At 37.1% G+C, this 22,015-nt stretch overlaps 1 protein-coding gene across 2 annotated transcripts in view; it reads left to right on the top strand.

Moving 5' to 3' along the window:
• The first annotated feature begins 3,037 nt into the window (after nucleotides 1–3,037).
• The window catches only part of LOC5567375 (PH-interacting protein), an 88,317-nt gene continuing 69,339 nt past the window's right edge, over nucleotides 3,038–22,015 (top strand). For both annotated transcript variants that reach the window (XR_002501591.1, XM_021851281.1), the window contains exons 1-4: nucleotides 3,038–3,591; nucleotides 16,906–16,964; nucleotides 17,045–17,074; nucleotides 17,488–17,547. Coding sequence is in view for 1 of the 2 variants with exons in the window: in XM_021851281.1 (XP_021706973.1) it covers nucleotides 3,528–3,591; nucleotides 16,906–16,964; nucleotides 17,045–17,074; nucleotides 17,488–17,547 (213 nt within the window). In the remaining variant the exon portion in view is untranslated. The remainder of the gene's footprint in view (nucleotides 3,592–16,905; nucleotides 16,965–17,044; nucleotides 17,075–17,487; nucleotides 17,548–22,015) is intronic.

Genomic DNA, 22,015 nt, shown 5'->3' with positions numbered 1-22,015 from the left:
GAGATTTAGGGGTGCCCATCGATTTTAGTCGATTCGATGAATTATTTCAGATTTTATCCGATTTTTTCGGATTTAATCGATTTTTGATGAATTATTATTCATTTTATTTATTTCGTTGGAAATTTGACCCATATGACCATTTTTTGCATTTCGGCTCACTTTTGGCCTAAAATGGAGATAACCTGCGAGTGTCGTACCCCTAGGTCTAAGCAATCTACATCAAGCAGTTACAATATATTGAAGTGTTTGCATATTGTGAAACGTTTTGGGGATAGATAATTGTGATAAATAGTTAAAACATAAAGCTACCGTTCAATAAATGGTACGTGATTGAATTGAACACTCCCAGAATATACAATACAGATCCTGTGGAAATCGCACATTACGATCCACGGTTACTGGTTTTTAAACAGTTTATAGCTTTCATTGCCTTCTGAATTACAAACATCAAACATGACAAAAAAAATTTACACGTTTAATAATAATAAAATGATTGTAATTTACAATTATGACTACATGGTGTGTTAAAGGTTTTAAGCGTGTTAGCTGTTGTGTTTATGTAGTTAAAAAAATAAACGAAAAACTGATCCATCATATTTTTGCTTCGGTTCCGTTGTTGATTTACCCTTTGGACAGAAACCAAGTTTACAATGTTATTCCGGCAATGCTCCGTGAATCTGTCCACTGGGGTCGTTTCATCTTCCGTCGGAAGATATTATTCGGACATCAGGGTGCAGCATTTCGATTTCTCAGTCACGCATAGGAACATCTGAAAATTGATCGAGCTGATGGAAGACCACCGACGGTGAGTAAACTGCAACGGTAAAAGGTCCGTGGATTTGCACGACAGCGTGCAACAACCCAACCCCACCGATCGGTAGTACGACAATAGGCGATGCTTTGAAATCGACGGAAAAAGAATCAAATGATCATGCGAAATATCACTTTGCACTCAACGTTCCCTGCGCAACTGTGTCTGGTTCCAATACCAACCCCACGTGAGTGACCAATCGGATAGCCGCTTATGTGGTCGGGATCGGATTCGTAAGTATTTTTACCAGATATACGATATTTTCATATTCTAATTGTGTTTCTTTGTCTTCTATAGAACCTATCATCTTTTCAGTAGACGACTCTTCCAAGGATCCAAAGCGAAAGGATGTCTGATGTTGCAGGTCAGGTAAAACGACGAGGTCATTTAAGGAGGACTAATGTTTTGGACTGGCACTGGATTACGGGACGAATGACCCTCGTGTTAAAGTCCCCCTCAGCAAATAACAACAACTAGCACTGGCAGAATCAATTATTGAAACTTAGCAATAATTCCGCTATTGGTGAGGAAACAGTGAAATAAAAGCGATAAAAATAAATTTTAACTTTGCGTTTTATAATTTTTCATGAAGGAATAAGAACGTTTTAAAATATAATGTACAAACATAACAGCACAATAAAACAGGGTTAAAGTACCATACCACACAGTAAATCCCGGATAAAAACGTATCATTCAGTGAATGGAACAAACCATTAATGTACAGTATAACGTATTGGATATAATACAGCGTATTGTTATTGCATGTCGAAGCAACATTATTCTTGTATGGATATACAATTCAAAAACAATATAATATATTGTAACAGAACACTGTATTGTTTTCAATTGGTTTTATACCTTACAATTTTGGTCAAATTCCTATTTTCGCGTAAAACAACTGTTGCTTTTTTCTATGTAGCTTTGCTGAAAGAAATAAACAAAACAAGTTCAGAAAGCAAGAAATGTTGGGTGAAAAATATTCAAAAAGTAAAAATAAGTAGTTTTTTAGAAGTCACTTGACATTAGCTGTAACGACGAATGCAACCATGATACAGTTCGTTGAATTGTTTTTGTATTGTACAACAATACACGAATTGCTTATCAAGACAATACATGAACAATATACCGTATTGTATTTTCAAAATGTTTGTATGAGAAAATATCTATATTTGTATTGTTACGATACTTAACCACCCATACATTATATTGCAAAAATCTCATATACCATACAGTGAACTGTTCAAAACAATATATTGTACTGTAATTGTATTGTCATTTTACAATATACTGTATTGTATTTCCAATATATTGAATGGTACTGTTTCAATACGTTATATTGTTTTTGTATTGTATTTTTTATCCGGGATGAATGATTACACAAACATTATTAGTTTTATTGAGACTTTATAGTTCAACAATTTCTCAACTGTTTGTGGTACAGTGAATCTAGCAAAAAATGGATAGTATTCCAATCATTTGGCAGATTGTCATCGACAAATTTTGTTCGAAAAAATCGGCGTTTTTTTATGGTTACATAACTTAACCGCCTATTCCCCACATTGTTATTTTCCCAATTACCATTCATCAAATTGTAAAAAACGTTTATGGTACAGTGCGTATATTGTTATTTTGGATGTGATATGGAACTGTTCAGTAATTGTCGCAAATAGTTGCGGATAGTTTCGGAAACAGTGACTATACTGTTCCAGTTTATGCGGGTACATTAATCTGTTAACTCTACCAAAACATAGTCAACATCACTACACAAGAAAATTTCTTCTGTTGATTTAACCAGAGTTGTAGTATTTTTGACTACAAACATTTTTGATCTGAGAAGTTTGGCATCATACTTTTGACCACACTGTGTTGTACGGTGGGTGTCACGGATTGAAATACAATGTTTTGTAGTGGATGCTACTATGGACATAGTCAAATTTACTGCACTGCTCAGTGATTTTCACCAGATTATAGTAAACTTAACAGATTTTTGTAGTCGGTTGAAAATCGTTGGTGCAGTTCTTAATTCTACCATGGATTCGGTAGATTATACAACAAAATTTGTTTGCGCGTGAGTGAAATTTTTCGATTCTCCATGGAGCAACCCCTCGATAAACGGCTGCTAGAATTTCCAGCAAACACACCAACACCAATGAAACGATGATTCGAGCAGTTCTCCCCGAACACATATATGTCACGCAAACGTCGAACGGCAGCCCGAATTTCAAAAGAAAGAAAACCACCAGTCAGAGCAGCAGGTCGGTCGAGTGTGCTCCGTGAAAATCGTCGTTTTCTGCGGTAAAAAGTGCGTTATCATGTTCAAACCTGGCTGCAAACGTTGTGCGAGTGTACCCGGCAAGTGATAAACGCGGTGAAAAATGGATGCCCTCATGGATTACGGTGAAAAACAGTGAAAATTGACCCGTCGATACGCCTTTCTGGGTCTCCTTCAGCAGCAAGACGGAAGAAGACACTCACTTGCGGAGGAAGGAACTCTCCGAAAGTAGGGTTGCGTTGGTGTGGGTTGAAAATACATTCAAAGGGATTTCGTGCGGGTGTGGTGGTGGTGAGTGCCGGCGCTTGCCGAGTAAAAGGTACTCACCTTTGGTGTTCGCGGATCTCAGATCCGTCAATCGAGAGTATCAAGCTGACTAATGATAGAAGTGTTTTGTGATTAGTGCGAAGAAAATGCATCTTTCTAATAGATTTATCTGACAAAATGAATTCAAATAACCTCAGAATGGAAGAGCAGAGTTTGGTGAGCAGGAACGTTCTTGTTCCAGGTAAGTGACTGCGGGGAATAAGATGTAATTCGCGTTCTTTAGAACCGGATAGGGAAATCGGTCTACGCTGTACAATTTAGTTCGCTGACCAGACTTCGACCCAGTGCTGCAGGATGAAATTAATCAAAAGAAATCCAAGATGTTTTCTTCGAAATTCTATCATGATATTGTAAATTAAATAAAAAAATGTATTCTTGTAGAGCATCTCTGCCGTGAATCGCAAGTCAGTCCCATCTGCATTTGTTCGGTAAAAATAGGAAAAAACAGCAAGTCAAATTGTCCCATAATGAAAAGTAACCGCATATCAATCCCACTACAGATTTCCGCACCGTATAACACAAAAATGAAACGTGTTTTAATCATCTTTATATTTTTCTAGGAAAAATATAGTAGTGAAAAACAAATTGTGAATGTTACATGAAGATTTGACCATGTTCCAATCCGCTGGAATTTTTTGAATATTCGTGTGGAAAACGAGTTAGGAAACATCACAAGCCATTTTCTTAATGCCTACTTTTTACAGATGGGACTGATTTGCGATTCACGGCAGATCTATTCCTAAAAACCATAAACCATGAGTACACCATGAAAATTGAAGGCGTAGAGGAAAAGGCACTAATTTTCAACCTACAAGAATTTTGTGCCAATTTTCTAATTTCCATACAAAGTAAGTTTATGGAGGATTCCTGTAAAGTATACCATGAAAACTGAAATCCTCAGGTTGACATCCAAAAAACTGTTCATCCTCAGGTTGACATCCATTGGCAAAGCTATGATGATTTTTTCCTAGGGGAAAAGCATGAATTATGTTTTAGTAGATTCCTCTGCCGCCTCACCAGGAATTCTTCTAGGAAATACTTGTGATGCTAAATTATTAATTCCCCTGGAAGTTATTGATGCGTTGCTTAACTGTATCGAAGAACCCATCACGAGTTTCCAATGAATTTCGTCTGGTATTTAAAGACTAACAATTCAAAAAGCCTCATCTCCAAAAAGTAAACAATGAGAAAAATGCAATCTTGTTTTGTCAAACAATAAATCAAATTTAAATTATGAATTTAGAGATTGTACGTTATTTTATCGTCCAGAAAGTCAATGGATAAACTGATTTATAGCTATGAATATTCATTACTATCATTTTAGCAAAAAATCATGCTAAAAAACGAGTCAAAGGAAATGAGGCTTTTATTTCACCAAAAGCTGTGCAGCCCTTTTCATTTGTGCCCATAGACGCTGGCCGACGCTGAGGAGGCCTGTGAGTTAACGCCTTTGTTTACTCTAAAATGTGTTGAGGCCTTCTAGTTGTGGCTTGTTTTTTCATCATCTTCTGATGTGGCCTTTTGAAAATCATTCAAAATTGATGATGAAATAAGAAATTTGAAGAGTAGAAGAGTGTTAAGTGGTGAAGTAAAGTACATGGAGATCCCTACAGCAAGAGAAGATTCGTGCGGTCGATTAAATATGTGATTGATTGAACTCTTCGCCATTCATGAACATTATGTATGTGCTGTATAAAATAATACAAGGAGCAGTCGCTTCGTGGTATAACCTGCATCTACTTAATGAATTTGGAACGTTTTTTGCAATCTACATTGCAATTTTGATGTTTGTTTAACAGGCCTCAACACGGTTTCTTTTTGAGAATAGGCAGCATTTGCGATGAATATCCTGGTTGACGGAAAATGAGATGGGGCCTTTTAGAAAAATGTTATTTTTTCAACTTTTATGCATATTTTTAAATAACTATTGTATGTTTTAGTAAGAATAGGCTCTTATACAGTTAACTCTCCCTTACTCGATATTCCGTATCTCGATATCGAGTTAGAGAACCATAGTAAAAGTTGGTTTTCATGGCTAACTCGACGGTCCCTTGGAACGCAGTTGCACTGCTTTTGTGTTCTGTAACTCGATACCTCCCTAACTCGATGGTCCCTTCAATATCGAGTAAGGGAGAGATGACTGTACATTGAAATCAGCAGAAAACCGATTTGTTTACATTTTGGACTTGAGGCCTTTTCAATGGTTGGTCTTGATTTATCCAGGAATTCCTCCTAATAAATGCAGGGCTTGTAGCCGAATTCTTATTAGAGATTTGGCCTCTATCTTAACGCAAATTTCTAAAACTTCACTATCTATATAAATAAAAATTGAATGGTGTTTGTATGTCACGAAATGGCTTACGAACGGGTGAACGGATCTAGATAATTCTTTCTCCGTTTCGTTCGTCAAGGGTTCCGACGTGTTTGTGTGTACAAAAATCCAAGAATATTTACCAGGAAAGTTGGAAAAACGAGAGTGAACGGAACTGTTATTTTGTATGGGACGATTCATAGCATTTTTCAAAAGCCTACTTGATGGCAAGACGAAGTTTGCCGGGACCACTAGTTACTAATGAAATATCTCTTGAGTCTCTTATTTCTACAAATGTCACCTTTTCTTTTTCCTAGCGATGAATTTCGATTCGAAATATCTAACCAGGAATTCTCATAGCGATACCCTACAAGTTTTCCAAAATGCTTATCCAGGATCTCCTTCAGGGCTCACTGATTCCAATTTTATACCGAATTTTCCAGTAGTTACTCTAGTAGATCTTCCAAAGATTATCCACAATGGTTCAATCCAGTGTTTTTGAAGAAATTTGTACAAAATTTTCCAGGAACTCCCATAAGAATTCCATAAGAAGTTCCTACGGTGATTTTCCCAGTTGTTTCTCCAGCTATCTTCATGTGAATAATTCGATTGAATCTGACCATTTATACCCAAGATTTTCTAAGGATTCTTGATAGTCTGTATACGTTCGGAAGCATGAATTTGTCAGCACAACTCGTACTATGAATGAATTTAAACAATACCACACAAGTGAAAACCACCAGATTATCAAATCAAGATGATTTAAATTAAATGCACACCTTTCATATGGAAATTTCATTCATTCATTGTGAGGCCATTGAACTCTGTTTTTTTTTATGAAACATGCAAAGATGATGTAAATTTTCATGCAACACAGCGTCGCTTACGTTCAATCGGCCGCTTGAACGAAGGCGGAAGAATATGAGATTCGTCGCAACGATTTGAATTTTTTGATCAATTTTTGATCAAGCGATTCAATTCTATTTTTTAATTTTGGATTATTGTGTGGCTCATCAAACTATTATTATTATTTGATCAAAAAATGGTCAGCTCTTCTAACATGATTAAAATACAGTACAATATTTCCATGTCAAGTTTAACAAGTCATGCTAAATTAAAAAAAAAATGCCCAACTGTACACTTCAAAGCAATCTGTTTATTTTCGATAAATTTTTATACTGAAAAGTTCGGATAGTCATCGATTTAATGCTGAAAGGCTATTTGAATTTCCAAAACATATATTCAATTCAATATATATGAACAGGTGCTTGGTTTGGGCACGCAAAGTCTGGAAAAATACTACCTGTTTACTACCTCCTCTCAAGATTTCTACAACATTTTTGAAGAAACGTCTACAACAAATATTTTAGCAATTCATCACACAATTTCTCTTCTTTTGTGTGAGCGATATTTTGTGGATAAACACTGTAATGAATAGGCCAACAAACCGAAGAAAGCGGGAATTTTAATCCATCGAGAAAACGCGACAATTTGAGATGGTCACCGGGAAAATAAATTAACATTAACGAAACAAATAGTCGAAGAACTCAAAAACAACGCAGATAGACTCCGGCCTGGGGATGCATTGATATCAGCATTTTTTCCCGTTATACTAAAATAGAAATACAGCTCCTATTATCTACACTTTAAATTCAATTCAAGCTTTTTGAAGGGTATGATTCCCAAAATGATCTGATGATTCTTCGCCTTGAAATTCGACTTGTGGAAATGTTTTAGATCGACCGAAAAAATACATGTCATAGTCAAAATAGTTACATTGGAATGAAGCTACTGTATGTATTACTTTACTTTATTTTGATGTTTCACATTGGTACAAAAAAAGATTTTGATATTCTTTGTATCCAAATTTGGATATTTGTCTTGAAAAGTTTTTGATGATTTATAGGCGAGTTTCAAATTTGATGTAAGTTTCTAGTTTCTAAGGTAAAGAGCCTTATTAGAGATTATATTTTAAGGATTTCGTCTTGTAATACCCCGAATTTTTCTAAGTTATTCTTCCAAAAATTTCTGCCAATGCCATTCTGTGCGGCCCGCAATGATTTTTTTTCAGGTTCTTCTCATATCTAGCCCGTTGACTGTTCTGCCGACATGAAACTCGAATGTATCTAGGCTCAGCTTTTTATTTAAATTCATGCTAATATGTTAGCTTCGTTATTCTTAATTGTAATTTTTTACTTGGAGTTTGACAATTCTGTTAGAAGTTTTCTACCTTCACGTAAGTCAAGCTTGCGAAGATCTATTCGAAGTTCAGAACTAACTATTTATAGTTAAAAGAAAAATGTCTCTTCATTTTTTTTTTTCGTGTAACTCAGTTTTACTGAAAAACATGCTGTTTTTTCTCTAAATATTGTCTGTTTCATGGCTAACAAAACGCGCCGCAAACTTTTCAACAGACCTACAAAATCGTCACCATCATTCGAATCAAAGGAGGTGATTTTCTGTTAGGTTGGTAAGACTGGTGAAACGTCAAATTCGCAATGGCTGGTTGGCTAGCGACGGTTTCGCTTTCGAATGTGTGGTTTCTTGTTATCGAGCGAACGAATATTTTACACGTTATTCAACAATGCTACGATGAAGAGAAGATCCTCTATCTCCCAGTGGTAATAGTTTTCATCATGGTTCATTAATTCATTTGGTTAGAAACACGGAGCTACACACTTGGTTACCAATGACTTTTAGGGCGAAATCACAAATTATGCGAGAATTATTAAAACATTCTAAGATGAAAGTTTATTCAGAATCAAATTTAGAACAAGACGAGCATTTTTTGTGGCATATAGTTTACTATAAACAGAATATGGAGCCGAAATTGTTGATTAAATACAAAATACATACACTTCGCTCCGCAAGGATTTTATAATGTGACTAAACTCAAACTAAAACGTAAGTAAGTTAATATTTTTGTAAAATAATTGACTTGAATTATTTTATTTTCACAGTACTAGTCGTCTTTTTGCCTCCCGGATAAAAAATACAATACAAAAACAATATAACGTATTGTAACAGTACTATTCAATATATCGGAAATACAATACAGTATATTGTAAAATGACAATACAATTACAGTACAATATATTGTTTTGAACAGTTCACTGTATGGTATATGAGATTTTTGCAATATAATGAATGGGTGGTTAAGTATCGTAACAATACAAATCTCGCATAACTTATGATCTCGCCCTAAAATCCATTGGTAACCATGTGTGTAGCTTGTTGTTTCCGAGGATTTGAATGGATTTACACGTTTTTTAACAATTCTATGGTGAAGAAAGGATCATTATCTATCTGCCAGTGGTATTGGTTTGGATGTTTTAACATTCATTTGCTCAGAAACAACGAGCTACAAACGTGGTTACCAATGGCTTTTAGGGCGTTATCCCAGATTATGCGAGAAATATAGATATTTTCTCATACATACATTTTGTAAATACAACACGATATATTGTTCATGTATTTCCTGATTAGCAATTCGTGTATTGTTTTACAATACGAAAACAATTCAATGAACTGTATATATTAGTGGTGAAAAGTATAGAAATTGTATTTTGTATGGATTGTCCCCCAACTTACTGGATATTCGTGCCAACAGTAGCAAAATAATTTTAACTCCTATAGAAGTAAAGATGTTTACCATGGTTGCTTTCGTCGTTACAGCTAATGTCAAGTGACTTCTAAAAAACTACTTATTTTTATTTTTTGAATATATTTCACCAACATTTGTTGCTTTCTGAACTTGTTTTGTTTACTTCTTTTAACCAAGCTACACAGAAAAAAGCAACAGTTGTTTTACGCAAAAAAAAAAGGAATTTGACCAAAATTGTAAGGTATAAAACCAATAAAAAACAATACAGTGTTATGTTTTTTCTTAGTATATTGTCGTAGAAAGACTGTTTGGTTTGAGAGTTGAACAGTGAATGACAAGATTTATTTTTTTCATTTATTATCTAGGGTTACTATAATTAAACTGAGGTCCAAACGCCTACTGCTAACACTCCTCCTCGATTGGATTTCGTATTATTCCGATCATCTTTCTTATTTGCTCCAAACGTACACGATGCAGAGGCTTCGTAAGAATATCTGCCAGCATTGTTTCGGTTGGACAATATTTCATCTTGATGACTTCTTTTTGTTGCAGATCTCTCACAAAGAAATATCGTACATCAATGTGTTTGTTCCTGCGTTCAATTCGGTCACCTTCAACGAGTTTTATACAACTTTGATTATCTTCAAATACAATGATTGGTCTAATATCTTCTTTAACTATTTCTTCCAATAGTCGCTTAGTCCAAATTAATTCTTGGCATCCTTCTGTTGAACTCAAAGCTACGCTTGTCTGTTTTCTCGAACCCCAAGCAATAACTTCTCCTCCATATTTGATTAGGTACCCGGAAATCGAATTTCTGTCTCTGCAATCTCCTGCGTAGTCAACATCAACGTACATGCATAGGTTCTCTCGTAATAATCTCAGCTTCAGCTTATAATCTCTTGTTGCATACAAATATCTCAGTACCTTCTTTGCTTCATTCCAATCCTGTTGACTCGGTGAACTTGATTTCTGAGCCAGTAACGAAACGCTTACGGATATATCCGGTCTGGTTTGCACTGCTATATACAGGAGACCTGCGATAAGGCTAAGATATTGCGAATTGCTAGATAACGGTTCTCTCTACTCCTTCTCCTGTAAATAGCTTGTGTCCATCGGAACTTTGGACGGCTTCGCATTTTGCAAATTGAATCTTTCGGTTAACTTGCGAATGTATGCTTGCTGATTGAGTTTGTATCCTTCATTGTCTTTCTCTACCACAATTCCCAGAAAATTTCGTACGTCTCCTAGATTTGTAACGGCAAAGTTCTTCTCAAGCTGGTTGTAGATCGACACAAATTCCTCTTCAGTTGCTGTAATAATAATCATGTCATCAACGTAAATCAGAATAAATTCTGTCTCTCCTCCTGTAGTCTTGCGCTTGTACATACAAACATTGATCAGTTCGACACTGTTTGAAACCTATCGTCTTGAATACTGAATCGACTTTTCTGTTCCAGACCCTCGCCGATTGTTTCAATCCATATAAATTCCTCCTTAATCGACAAACTTTGCGCTCGGATCCAGTGCTGTATTCTTCAGGTTGCCGCATATATATAGTTTCCTCCAGTTGTCCATTAAGATAAGCTGTTTTAACATCTACGTGCTTCACACACATCTTTCTATGACTAGCAATACTCAGCAACATGCGGAACGTAACTTGGTTGGCCACAGGAGCGAATACGTCATCATAATCCACTCCGTACTTTTGAGTAAAACCTTGTGCGACAATCCTTGCTTTGTATCGGACTACGTTCCCTTTTTCATCGACCTTGGTCTTGAATAACCACTTGCATCCAATCGTTTTCTCACCGGTTGGTAAATCAACTAAATCCCACGTATTATTCTTTAGTAGCGCTTGAAACTCCTTATCCATGGCAGCTCTCCACAGCTCCGCATCATCACTGTTCAATGCTTCTGTTGGTGTTCGGGTTCGGATCTTTTATGTTCCGTACTGCCTTCAAACCATGGATTGGTGGTGGTTCCTCATTCGTCTGCTGTTGTTGATGCTCACGACTGATTGATTCTCGGGATATATCTGTAATTGGGTACGACGGCAAACCTTTGTTTGGAAGATAATAATCGTTATACTTGCCAGGGAATGCGCGCTCCCGTCCACTGCGCCTCAACACCGGTGACAAAGGTGGGTTGTTCGTGGAGGGAGCGCCATTATTGTCACGTCATTTGAATCGTCTGAACTATCTTCATTAGGGGAAGGGGTGGTAAAATGAATACCTTAAGGAAATCATCTTGTTTCTGATAGAAAAACGAAGAATTTGTATAGTTCTATCGCACAACATCAAAAATAGGGATATAATCTATAGCAGCGACATGGATTCAGACTAAAATAGCTTAATTTTCACATATTTTCATCGCTATCAAGAAGCGATGCAAATGTTCAATTTACTTGCACTATATGGGTAAAATGAACAGCGGTTGGTGGTAAAATGAACACCACGCAAAAAACGTGAGCAAACAAATATATTTTAAAATTTTCATTGCCCCAACGAAAACAAATCCATTAATGATTGTAACCCATTCAAAAAGAATTCTGAAGGTATCAGATTTGACATCATATCATAACGATATTCACCTCACTGAAAAACCTCAAGTCTTCCGAGCTAAAAGTTAAGTCAGTTCTAATTTTCAAAGGTGGTTTTCTAAAATCTTAGTTTTCATTGATATTTTCACTTCAATTTACCTGCGTATCAATCCAAAAACTCAGATTTATGCTCTAAATCTTCCGTGCGTGTTAAAAATTCATCGAAATTTGTTTTTTTTTTTTCTCGGTAAAAGGCACGGTGTTCATTTTACCACCCCTGTTTATTTTACCACCCCTTTCCCTACTGCTTTCTGTTTGCGAAAAATACTGCGAAACCTCAGATTCCTGCAGTTCGTCGTCATCATCGGGTTTGTCTGGAATGACGCCATTAAGGGAAACTTGCAGTCTCTCTTTTCCAGTATTGAGTGGCTGTTCATTATTCGAATTAGTAACAGGAATATCTTCTAAAAAATCTAGGCTAACAAAATTGTAATTTCTTGATCGTTTTGCTAGATTATTGCCTTTTTGTTGATCTCGTTCTATTGACTCATTGATAAAAAAAAAAACATCCTGACCCTTGAATATGGTCTTCTTAACGGAATCGTATAGACGATAGGCTTTTGTTTCTTCTTCATATCCCACGAATATAGCTTCTTTTGATTTGGCATCCCATTTCTTTCTCTTTTGCTTAGGAACGTGAACCATGACTTTTGATCCAAACACACGTACTCGGGACAAATCTGGTTTTCGTCCAGACCACGCTTCTTCTGGTATTTGCTTGTGCCCCTTCGTTGGAGAACGATTTACCAAATACAGTGGCCCAATTTCATATTCGTACAGGATACTGATTCCACATCAAGTTAGTAAAAAACTATTAAATGAAGTATTGAGCTACAAATACTTTATCCACATTGAAGGTAATAGGTGTCATCTATTGTTTGCCAAGCACAAAATATTTCCATTTACATGCATCTTTGGATTAATAGAAAAGTATTGAATTGATGTCTAAAATTCACCCAATTCCATATTCGTACACCTACCAAAATTCAAACGCACAACGTTCAAACCTAAATTTAGATGCTCTATTTGATTACTGAAGTGCTTTATTATGATGTTCAGATGTAGTGAAATACATTTGGACAATTTATTAGTGGACATATATAAAATTTAGGTAAAATCATGAAAAATGCCAGTTTTCCAATGATTTTTGCTATAAAATCCAATAATTCGAACAATTACGTTTATTTTTGTCATTGGATCCAATCTATAGATTATACTCGTAAGCTCTGATAGAAATTTAGTTGAAATATATACACTTTACAGAAATCATAAACAGTTTTTATCCCTTTTGAGTTCAGAAAATTGTTGTGCCATAAGTTCAAAACTCTTCTAAAATGATATTTTTAATCAATGTAAACCAAATTTTCATTCTAAACAACAGGTAAATGTTAATTTCGAATTTGTCTGTAAAAATAATTTGAACTACGAACTTCATTTTACAACAAAGTACCCTAAACTACGCTGTACATACCTCCACATAATTGATGTCATCGTAATATTCAATTATCTTTGAAATAATATTTAAATTATATTCAAAATAGCACCCTATTTTGCAATTTATTGATTTTATAAGAAAAATACAAAATAACTTGAATGAGCAGAAAACATTGATACACTATTTAATAGAATATATCCTGTTGTTTTCATCATTTTAAAAACACGTTTGTGTTGCGGTTATGGCAATAATATTTATTCTATAAATCTCTATAATCATGTTTGGTAGTAAAATGTAAATTGAAAATGATAATTACGCAATGTTTTGATAGGAACATTAACTATGGATTATGTATATACATATAGGAGCCAAACATAAAGAAATTGACTAAAATTTTTGGTTTTGGATTTGTTATAAATATTATATTACCTAAGATTCAAAAGTATAAGTTGTTGATATCCACTCTTAGCTACTCTAAAACTGATTATAATTTTTTGAAACTTGTGCAATATTCGCAATTATCATTCTTAAGGAAGTAATGATGAAAAAAATGCAATTTATTTTTCGACTTACCGAATATTTTAGCAAAAACATGGGAAAACTGGTATTTTTCTTAAATTTACTTAAGTTTCAAATATATCCGTTTATAAATTTTCCAAATGTATTCTACTGCATCTGAACAACACAACGAAGAGCTTAAGTAGTCATCTAGTCCATTAAAAAATAGTTTTGAATGCTGTATATTTCTTTTTTGTTAGGTGTACGAATATGGAATTGGGTCAATTATAGACACAATCTCAATACTTTTCCATTATTCCAAAGATTTAAGCAAATGAATACAGTTTGTCATTGCCAAACAATAGATGACACCTATAACCTTCATTATTGATAAAGTATATCGAAGTCCATGCACCATTTAATAGTTTTATACCAACTTGATATGAAAACAGTGCCCCGTACGAAAATGAAATTGAGCCACTGTATGTAGCCACTGCTACTGATTCTGCCCAAAAAGCTTTCGGTAACTTCGCTTCAAATAACATGCAGCGCGCTCGCTCCACAATTGTACGATTAACGCGCTCAACCATACCATTCTGTTCTGGATTGTAGTCAGCTGATGTCTGATGTCGTATGCAACGCTTCTTCAAAAGGTTCTGGAAAGCTTTGTTTGTGAATTCCTTACCATTATCAGTTCTTAACGTTTTCAGCCTTCGTCCAGTTTGATTTTCAGCAAAACTCATAAATTGGTTGAATGCTCGCATGACTTCGTCTTCACTTTTTCGTTCCAAAAAATACGCGAAAATTCGTCTCGTCTTATCATCAGTGAAGGATAGATAATGAAGACTTCCACCGAGTGATTTTTCCTCCTTGGGTCCACAGATATCAGAATGAACAATCTCCAAAACTTCATCCGCCCCGTGTCCTTTCTTCGGAAACGGCAAGCGAGTTTGTTTACCCATGGCACATACGACGCAATTTTCAATTTCAGTTTTTTCGAACATCACACCAGACGCTGAACCAGATTTAAGCTGCTTCAAACTGGAAATGTTGAGATGGCCCATCCTTCGATGCCACAGCTGCATGACATGTTAAGGACATTCCAGCGCTCTTATCTTCATCGAACTTGAATAGACCTTTGCGAACATCATGGATGCCAGTTGCATGTCTGGACAACATTTTGCTGTTAGCTTGACGACTCCGGATAATTCGATCTTCATCGGTGCCTTATCTGCTGCTAATACTGTGCCAGTCGCCGGTCGTTGCTCCGTTAATAAATGCTTATCCTTGGTAAAATGATTTGAAGCTCCCGAGTCAAAATACCAGGCATCGCTCTCTTCTTCGTTGTTGGTGGACAATACCGCAGAAAATGCAGATCCCTGCTTCTTTCTACAATCTCTTGCGATAAGACCGAACTTGTGGCAGTGCTTGCATTTTGGTCCCTTCAGCGGCTGCTCAGCTGACCTTGGATGGTTTGCGCCTTGCTTCTGCTTATACGGGTATACATGCTTACCTACAAATGCGTTTTTGTCCGACGATAAATGAACTTCCTGTAGTAATTTTGTTTTGATACTATCGCCAGTGATCGGGATACCGGAATTTTTCAGTGCCATCAGCATAGGCTTGTATTCCTCGGGTAATCCAGCTAACAAGAGGGTCCCAATCCATTCTTCAGATATTTGAAATCTGACCCCGCGTAGTTGATGAGCTGTAGAGATGATTTCGTTGACGTAAGAATCCATAGAATCACACGATGAAAGGCTGCTTGTAATGAGTTTCCTCAGCAATCCTACTCGTCTGGTCAAAACGCCTACTGCTAACAGTTACAATATATTATATTGTTTTGAAATTGTATATTCAAACAAAAATGATGTTGCTTACAATACGCTGTATTGTATCCAATACGTTATATTGTACGTACATTATTGGTTTATTCCATTCACTGAATGATACGTTTTTATCCGGGCAATTAGAATCAATGACCAACCGCTCTAGCTTGCTTACATGCTCTCTCATCTGCCGACATCACAAACCACAACAATTAAACTAGGATTTGTCAAATTGCTTTGAAACAATAAGGATTTCAAACCTCATAATTAAAACCCAATGAAGAATAATGTTTAATAAAAACGATACAATTAGGAAATAATACAGCTCTTAGAGTAATTTATTTCGGGAATTATAAAGCATCATTTGAAAGTGGCAGATTCGAAATATTGTCATTTATCGTGCTCTTCATTGAAAGATTCGATAACTTTCACCGGAACATCATCTAAGTTGTACAGACACATTGTATGGAAGGCACATACAAATCACGTAGCTACTACGTATAACAGTGTCGGAAAGATAGTTCATTTGTGCATTCTTGGTCACCTACGGTTCACGTAACTGCTACGTGAAAAGTGCGATGGAGCAAAATTACGTTTGTTTCCACGTAGCCTTGGGGGCTGTCCATTAATTACGTAAGGGTTTATGGGGGAGGGGGGTTCTAGTTCTAAGATTTTTGACGCGCCATACAACTTATTTTTAATTTTCATACAAAAAATCTTACCATGGGGGGAGGGGGGGGTTGTAAAACCCCGAAAATTGTCTTACGTAATTAATGGACCACCCCTTGACGTGTGGATTGTTTTGAGTGTAGCATTAAATTATAACCATCGATTCCGATCAGCTGATTTGAGCTGAATCATCAGCGTAAAAAGTAAAAACTGGCAGCACTGGGTCACTGGTCGTTGTTTTTATTTCGTTCACGGGTGCTTGTCTGTTGTTGATGTGTGTGCATGACACTCACTTATCTGATAGCAAATCAGTCAGACTTGTCTGTCAGGGTGTGCGAGAGGCTGAGTGCTGTTTGTGGGTTATTTTTTGTGATCGTCTCTTCCGTGCTGTTCGTCGTGTAGCGAGTGATTGACTCGGAAAGGCACACAGTACAGAAAACTGCTCCGATGTAGACTGTAGTACATATTCCTATCAGCAACAGCATGAAGAATACCGAGAGTGGTGCAAATGGCTCAAAATCCGATGTTTTATCTCCGTTCGTTGCAGAACTCTATTTCCTGATTTCCAAGTTTTTGGCCAATGGACCGCTGCGGGAAACTGCCAAGGTGGGTAAAATAAAGTCCTCCGGGATGTGGTGAACCGGTTCCAACAATCAGCTAACCCACTTTCATTCCGTTTGTTCCAGGTTTTGGCCCAGGAATTGGAGCATTTAAACGTAAGTTTCGGTTTTTGTATACAAACGATGGCGCGTCTTTTCCTCAGAGGAGCGCCGCGACGCGAACGTTCAGCTTCAAAATATTTTTGTTTAGGATCACACACGTGCTCGGCTAACTGTCAAATTCCTCCTCTGTTATGGGTAGAGACTTGACACGACAGCAACAACGAAGGAAAGAGTGTAGAAAGAAACGGTCGAGGACCGCAGAGGAACGGACCAGAGTTGTACGGCGCCCGCCGTGTGTGACCTTGACCTTGTCCTACTCTAGTGTAGACACTAGTATATAGACTCAATGCGCCAGACGAGCCTCCAAACCGTCTGGGCCCGATCTGAAAGTTCATTGACTTTTAACGCAGTTTTGTTTTGATCTTGTCTTTCTTCCCGTTTGTTCCCGCGGTGTTACCGTATTCTAGATCTTGCCCCGCCGTTTGGACTGGACCGGCCAAGAGCATCGCCAAACGCTGGACGAGTTGGTAAGTACCTATATCACTGACTCGTGTGTGGGGGAGGACTTGGGACTTTCCCCCGGGGGGGAGGGTTTACTCGCGATTCCAGTCATGGATGATGAATCACACAGATTGACCACACTTTCGTTTTCCGCTGCGCCGTGTCTTGCCGTTTTACACATACAGCAAGACGACCGACCATCCGTATGTATAGGGCAGCTGCAGCAGCGCTTCTGCGTAGCTGATTCGAGAATCGAAGCCGCGAAGCTTGTTTGAAGGGCATCCGGTTTCGGTTCCGGGGATTTTACGGCCGGGTAGGAACGGAACATGGTTCCGGAAGTGGCCACCGGTGGAACTGAATGTGATATGTTTTAAATGTGAAGTGTAAATGTTTCTGGTGAAATGGCATGTACATTGTTAAATTTGTCCAAGTGGTCACTAAACAACCTCCGGATACCGGAATCAACCCGGAACATCCGGTAAAAAAGCTTTCCGAGGGAATTATATAACGACGCAATTTGATTACGTCACGCAGTGGAAGATCCCCAAAAGATGTCTAATACTCGATGAATGTTCACAAAATCCGTTAACCATGGCCACAATCCCGAGGACAAGCCGGAGATTCCCCGCCAGGACGTATACCCTGCTTGTCCGACTCCCAGCGAATGAGTGTATCGATTTTCACACAGGGGGCAGCCATCTTGAATCGCCTGTGTGGACGGTGACGACGATGATGTGCTGCTGCGAATGCAAGGTGCTTCCACTTGGACTGCTTCTCTTGCTTGCTGGCGCTCCGAGGTCAGTTTACCGGAATTATCCGTTCACCGATGGAGCTGGTTTCCTTCCCCCGTTGATAGCGGAGTACTTATTGTCGATTTGCTTTTCGCGCTGCTGCTATGCTCTGTTGCTGATGAATGCAAGAGTGTTGCGCTCGGGGGATAATTTTTCTAAAAAATAACTTCTGAATTTTCGAAATTTTTGGTAACTACAGAAGTTTTGAAATAGTTTATAATAGGCTGAAGAAGAAAGCTTCTAAATAAGAATTCAGGCTTAGTATTTGTATCATTATTCAGTTTGTTGAAAGCTCTTCGTATTCTAGACTTTGTTTCTTGTTGAATATTTCAAACTTAAGCTATTCCATGGAACATAATTTCATAATGTTTTAATTTATACGACGCCATTTTAGCAGAAACCTATTTTCTGCCTTCGCCGTTCGTTCCTTGTTATTTTACCATCATGCTCAACACACACACGCACAGCTGGCTGCTCTGTGCCACTCGAGAGAATGTGTTGTTTGTAGAGGCGATCGATGTACGATAGCAACCTTCCCACGCGATGTGTTACCTAAGCTGCCTAGAGAGGTTGGTTGAATTGAATTTTTCTGCCACTTTGCAGATATGCTTCTTTCGAAGACGAATATTTGATCCTGTCAAAAGGACCGCTAATTGAAGGTCAATCGTTTTGATTTGTTTATCAACGAATTCCTGTGGATGTAAGGAATGCTTTGAGATGTGTTTTATTTCGCTACGGGCACTTTTTTGGACATCTTTCCAAAATAAGAAATTTTCAACTTTTCCTCATTAGAAGATCACCAGCATCTCAAAAATGTAACTTTTATCAAAATAGACATAATTCGTCAAAATCATTAAAAATTACAATCATATTTCATCAGTACCATCCGACTTCAGTGAGGGATGGCACGTCGCCATGTTTGAACCGTTCTTCCATTCCGTTCAACACTAGCACACAGCCGCCAGTGTCTACATATAGCAGAGCAGCCCACGAGCTCATACATTGAAAATAGCACTAGCTTGAAGCTCTTTATACGTAGCTACGCAGACCCGTCCGTTGCTCGGGCTTCAGCAGAGCAGCTCTGCTGTTTGTCCGTTGGATTCGCTTCGCACCAACACAACGGGACGGGAACCTTCGGCTAACACAGCTCCGCAGCAGAGCACCCGTATCGTTCCGATCCGAACGAACGAAGCAAAGAGGTGCCAATGCAGTGGTTCCCAACGGTCACTAACTGAAAATAAAAAAACACTTATTTGAGAACTCAAATAGTTGTAGCGGTACATTATAAGCTTTTCAGCAAGATCATTTTGAAAGTCTCAGTTTTTCGCTCTGGATCTTTTTGGCTTTGAAATATTTCTGATTTTACATGCCTTGCAGTGCCTAAATATACAAATGGAAAAAAATGCCCAATTCTCGAATCAATCCCTACCAAGCAATGCAGAATTCGCTCTCATTTGAGTATGAAGCACGATCAAAGCAAGCAAAGAAAAACATCCCATCCCGAGGAGGAAAGAATAACTCGTCAATAACTTGTGCATACCATATTTTGGTATCATACCATGATTAGGTATTGTTCAGTTATCAATACCACATTTTGGTATTATAATGGTATTTGAAACAAATGTTTAACACAATTAATAATACTTCATTTTGGTATTCGATAGCTATTGAGGACTGCTGGAGGTATTGAACTACTATTGGAAAATTTCCCTTTTCCCGAGCAGAAGAAAATAACTACTGAATACCAAATTGAGGTATTCCATACCAGATAATTTTCAATACTTACAACCTCAATGAGGTATGAATAAGCCCTGCATACGAGGTAAAATACCTCAAATAATATCTCAAGCATATTCTACGAACACCAAACTGATAACTAGATCAGGTATTGTAATACCTCAATAATACTTGATGGTTTTTCATATAAAAGGGAAATTTTCCAATAGTAGTTCAATACCTCCAGCAGTCCTCAATAGCTATCGAATACCAAAATGAAGTATTATTAATTGTGTTAAACATTTTTTTCAAATACCATTATAATACCAAAATGAGGTATTGATAACTGAACAATACCTAATCATGGTATGATACCTAAATATGGTATGCATAAGTTATTGACGAGTTATTCTTTCCTCCTCGGGTTATATGAAAAACCATCAAGTATTATTGAGGTATTACAATACCTGATCTAGTTATCAGTTTGGTGTTCGTAGAATATGCTTGAGATATTATTTGAGGTATTTTACCTCTTATGCAGGGCTTATTCATACCTCATTGAGGTTGTAAGTATTGGAAATTATCTGGTATGGAATACGTCAATTTGGTATTCAGTAGTTATTTTCTTCTGCTCGGGATCTGTTGCGGTCCACGATCGTCATTGTATCGCAAGGTGTAACAAGTCTGATAAATGGAAGCAGCGAGCGAGAGCCATAAAGAGAGAGCGATGATAAAATCCATTGTTCTCGCTTGTTTACCGTTGGGGATAGGGGTTTTTCTTTACTGGCACGATAAACAATCCACGAACTTCCAATATCAATAGTGTCCCCCAGGCTTGGAGCATGTTTAGAGGGGTTTTATCATGCACTACTATCCCCCCAATCTGATCAAAGTTGTAGCAGTATACGATAAACAGTCTCTCATAATGTGCAGCATGTTATGATAGTTACAGAGAGCGATACGTGAGAGATTCTCTCAATTTTCTCAGGATTCAATCCCTGATCCCTACAAGCCTAGGTAACCAAGTGTTTAGCTCATTTCTAAGCAAATTTATGAAGCTTGGTTTAAATCTATACTTATTATTGATGCATGTGTCACCTACTTGGTAAACGAAAAATATCGAAATAAACTTTAAAGTTAAAATGTAAAAAACGTGAACAAAAGCATAATATAATAAACCAGAATGAGGCACCAGGCTTTCCTTAGCCTGGTGGTTAGAGTCCGCGGCTACAAAGTGAAGCCATGCTGAAGGTAGGGAAGTATGCCAAAGAGAAGCAAGAGGCATCAGTAGTGGTTTCTGAAGCGTAGAACGGGAATAGCTGACATTTTTGCACCCAACCGTTATTTAGTGCTGATCTAGTGTAATACTATACAAATCTGTCTCAATCACCGGTATTTCATATTTTGGATGGAATAGATCCAAAAATAACAATTTCAGTTGTTTGAATTGACTGGTAAAGATTTCCACATGTGATAAACCGTATAGCCCGCGTATTCATTTGATGATTCTTCTCACAGCTGGCTCGTCAATTGTTCTACTAACTTGAAATTAAAGCATACCAAGTCCAAACATTTCCATTAAAGTGTAGAACTTCAAATTTTGAAATAAGTTTGAGTTCAGAATTTAATTAACCATTAAAGCTATTCATCATAAAAAATTAGCTTGAGTTTAGTCCTTTAATCCTCTTTCATTCTTTGTACCAATTATCACCATAGTGTAAATAACACGATTTCCAACTTGAAACGATAGATTTTATATCAGCTCACCATCTAAATTTGTTCAAATGTAAATTTCGTAACAGGTGTCCTGTAGCAAACTGCTAAGAAGGTGACATGTGTGAGGCCAGATTATCAATTGATATTTTTTTTCTTTGCACGAATTTTCTTATCAAGGTCCTATTATCATCAAAAACAAATAGTTTTATCATTCTTAAGAATATTAGCCTTAATGTTCTAGTGGAACAATAAAAAAATCTCTTTTTGTTCC

The sequence above is a fragment of the Aedes aegypti genome, chromosome 3 (genome assembly GCF_002204515.2).
Source record: "Aedes aegypti strain LVP_AGWG chromosome 3, AaegL5.0 Primary Assembly, whole genome shotgun sequence".
NCBI classification, from domain to species: Eukaryota; Metazoa; Arthropoda; class Insecta; order Diptera; family Culicidae; genus Aedes; species Aedes aegypti.
The sequence above is the reverse complement of the archived record's forward strand: the minus strand, read 5'-3'. Positions and strand labels throughout refer to the sequence as shown.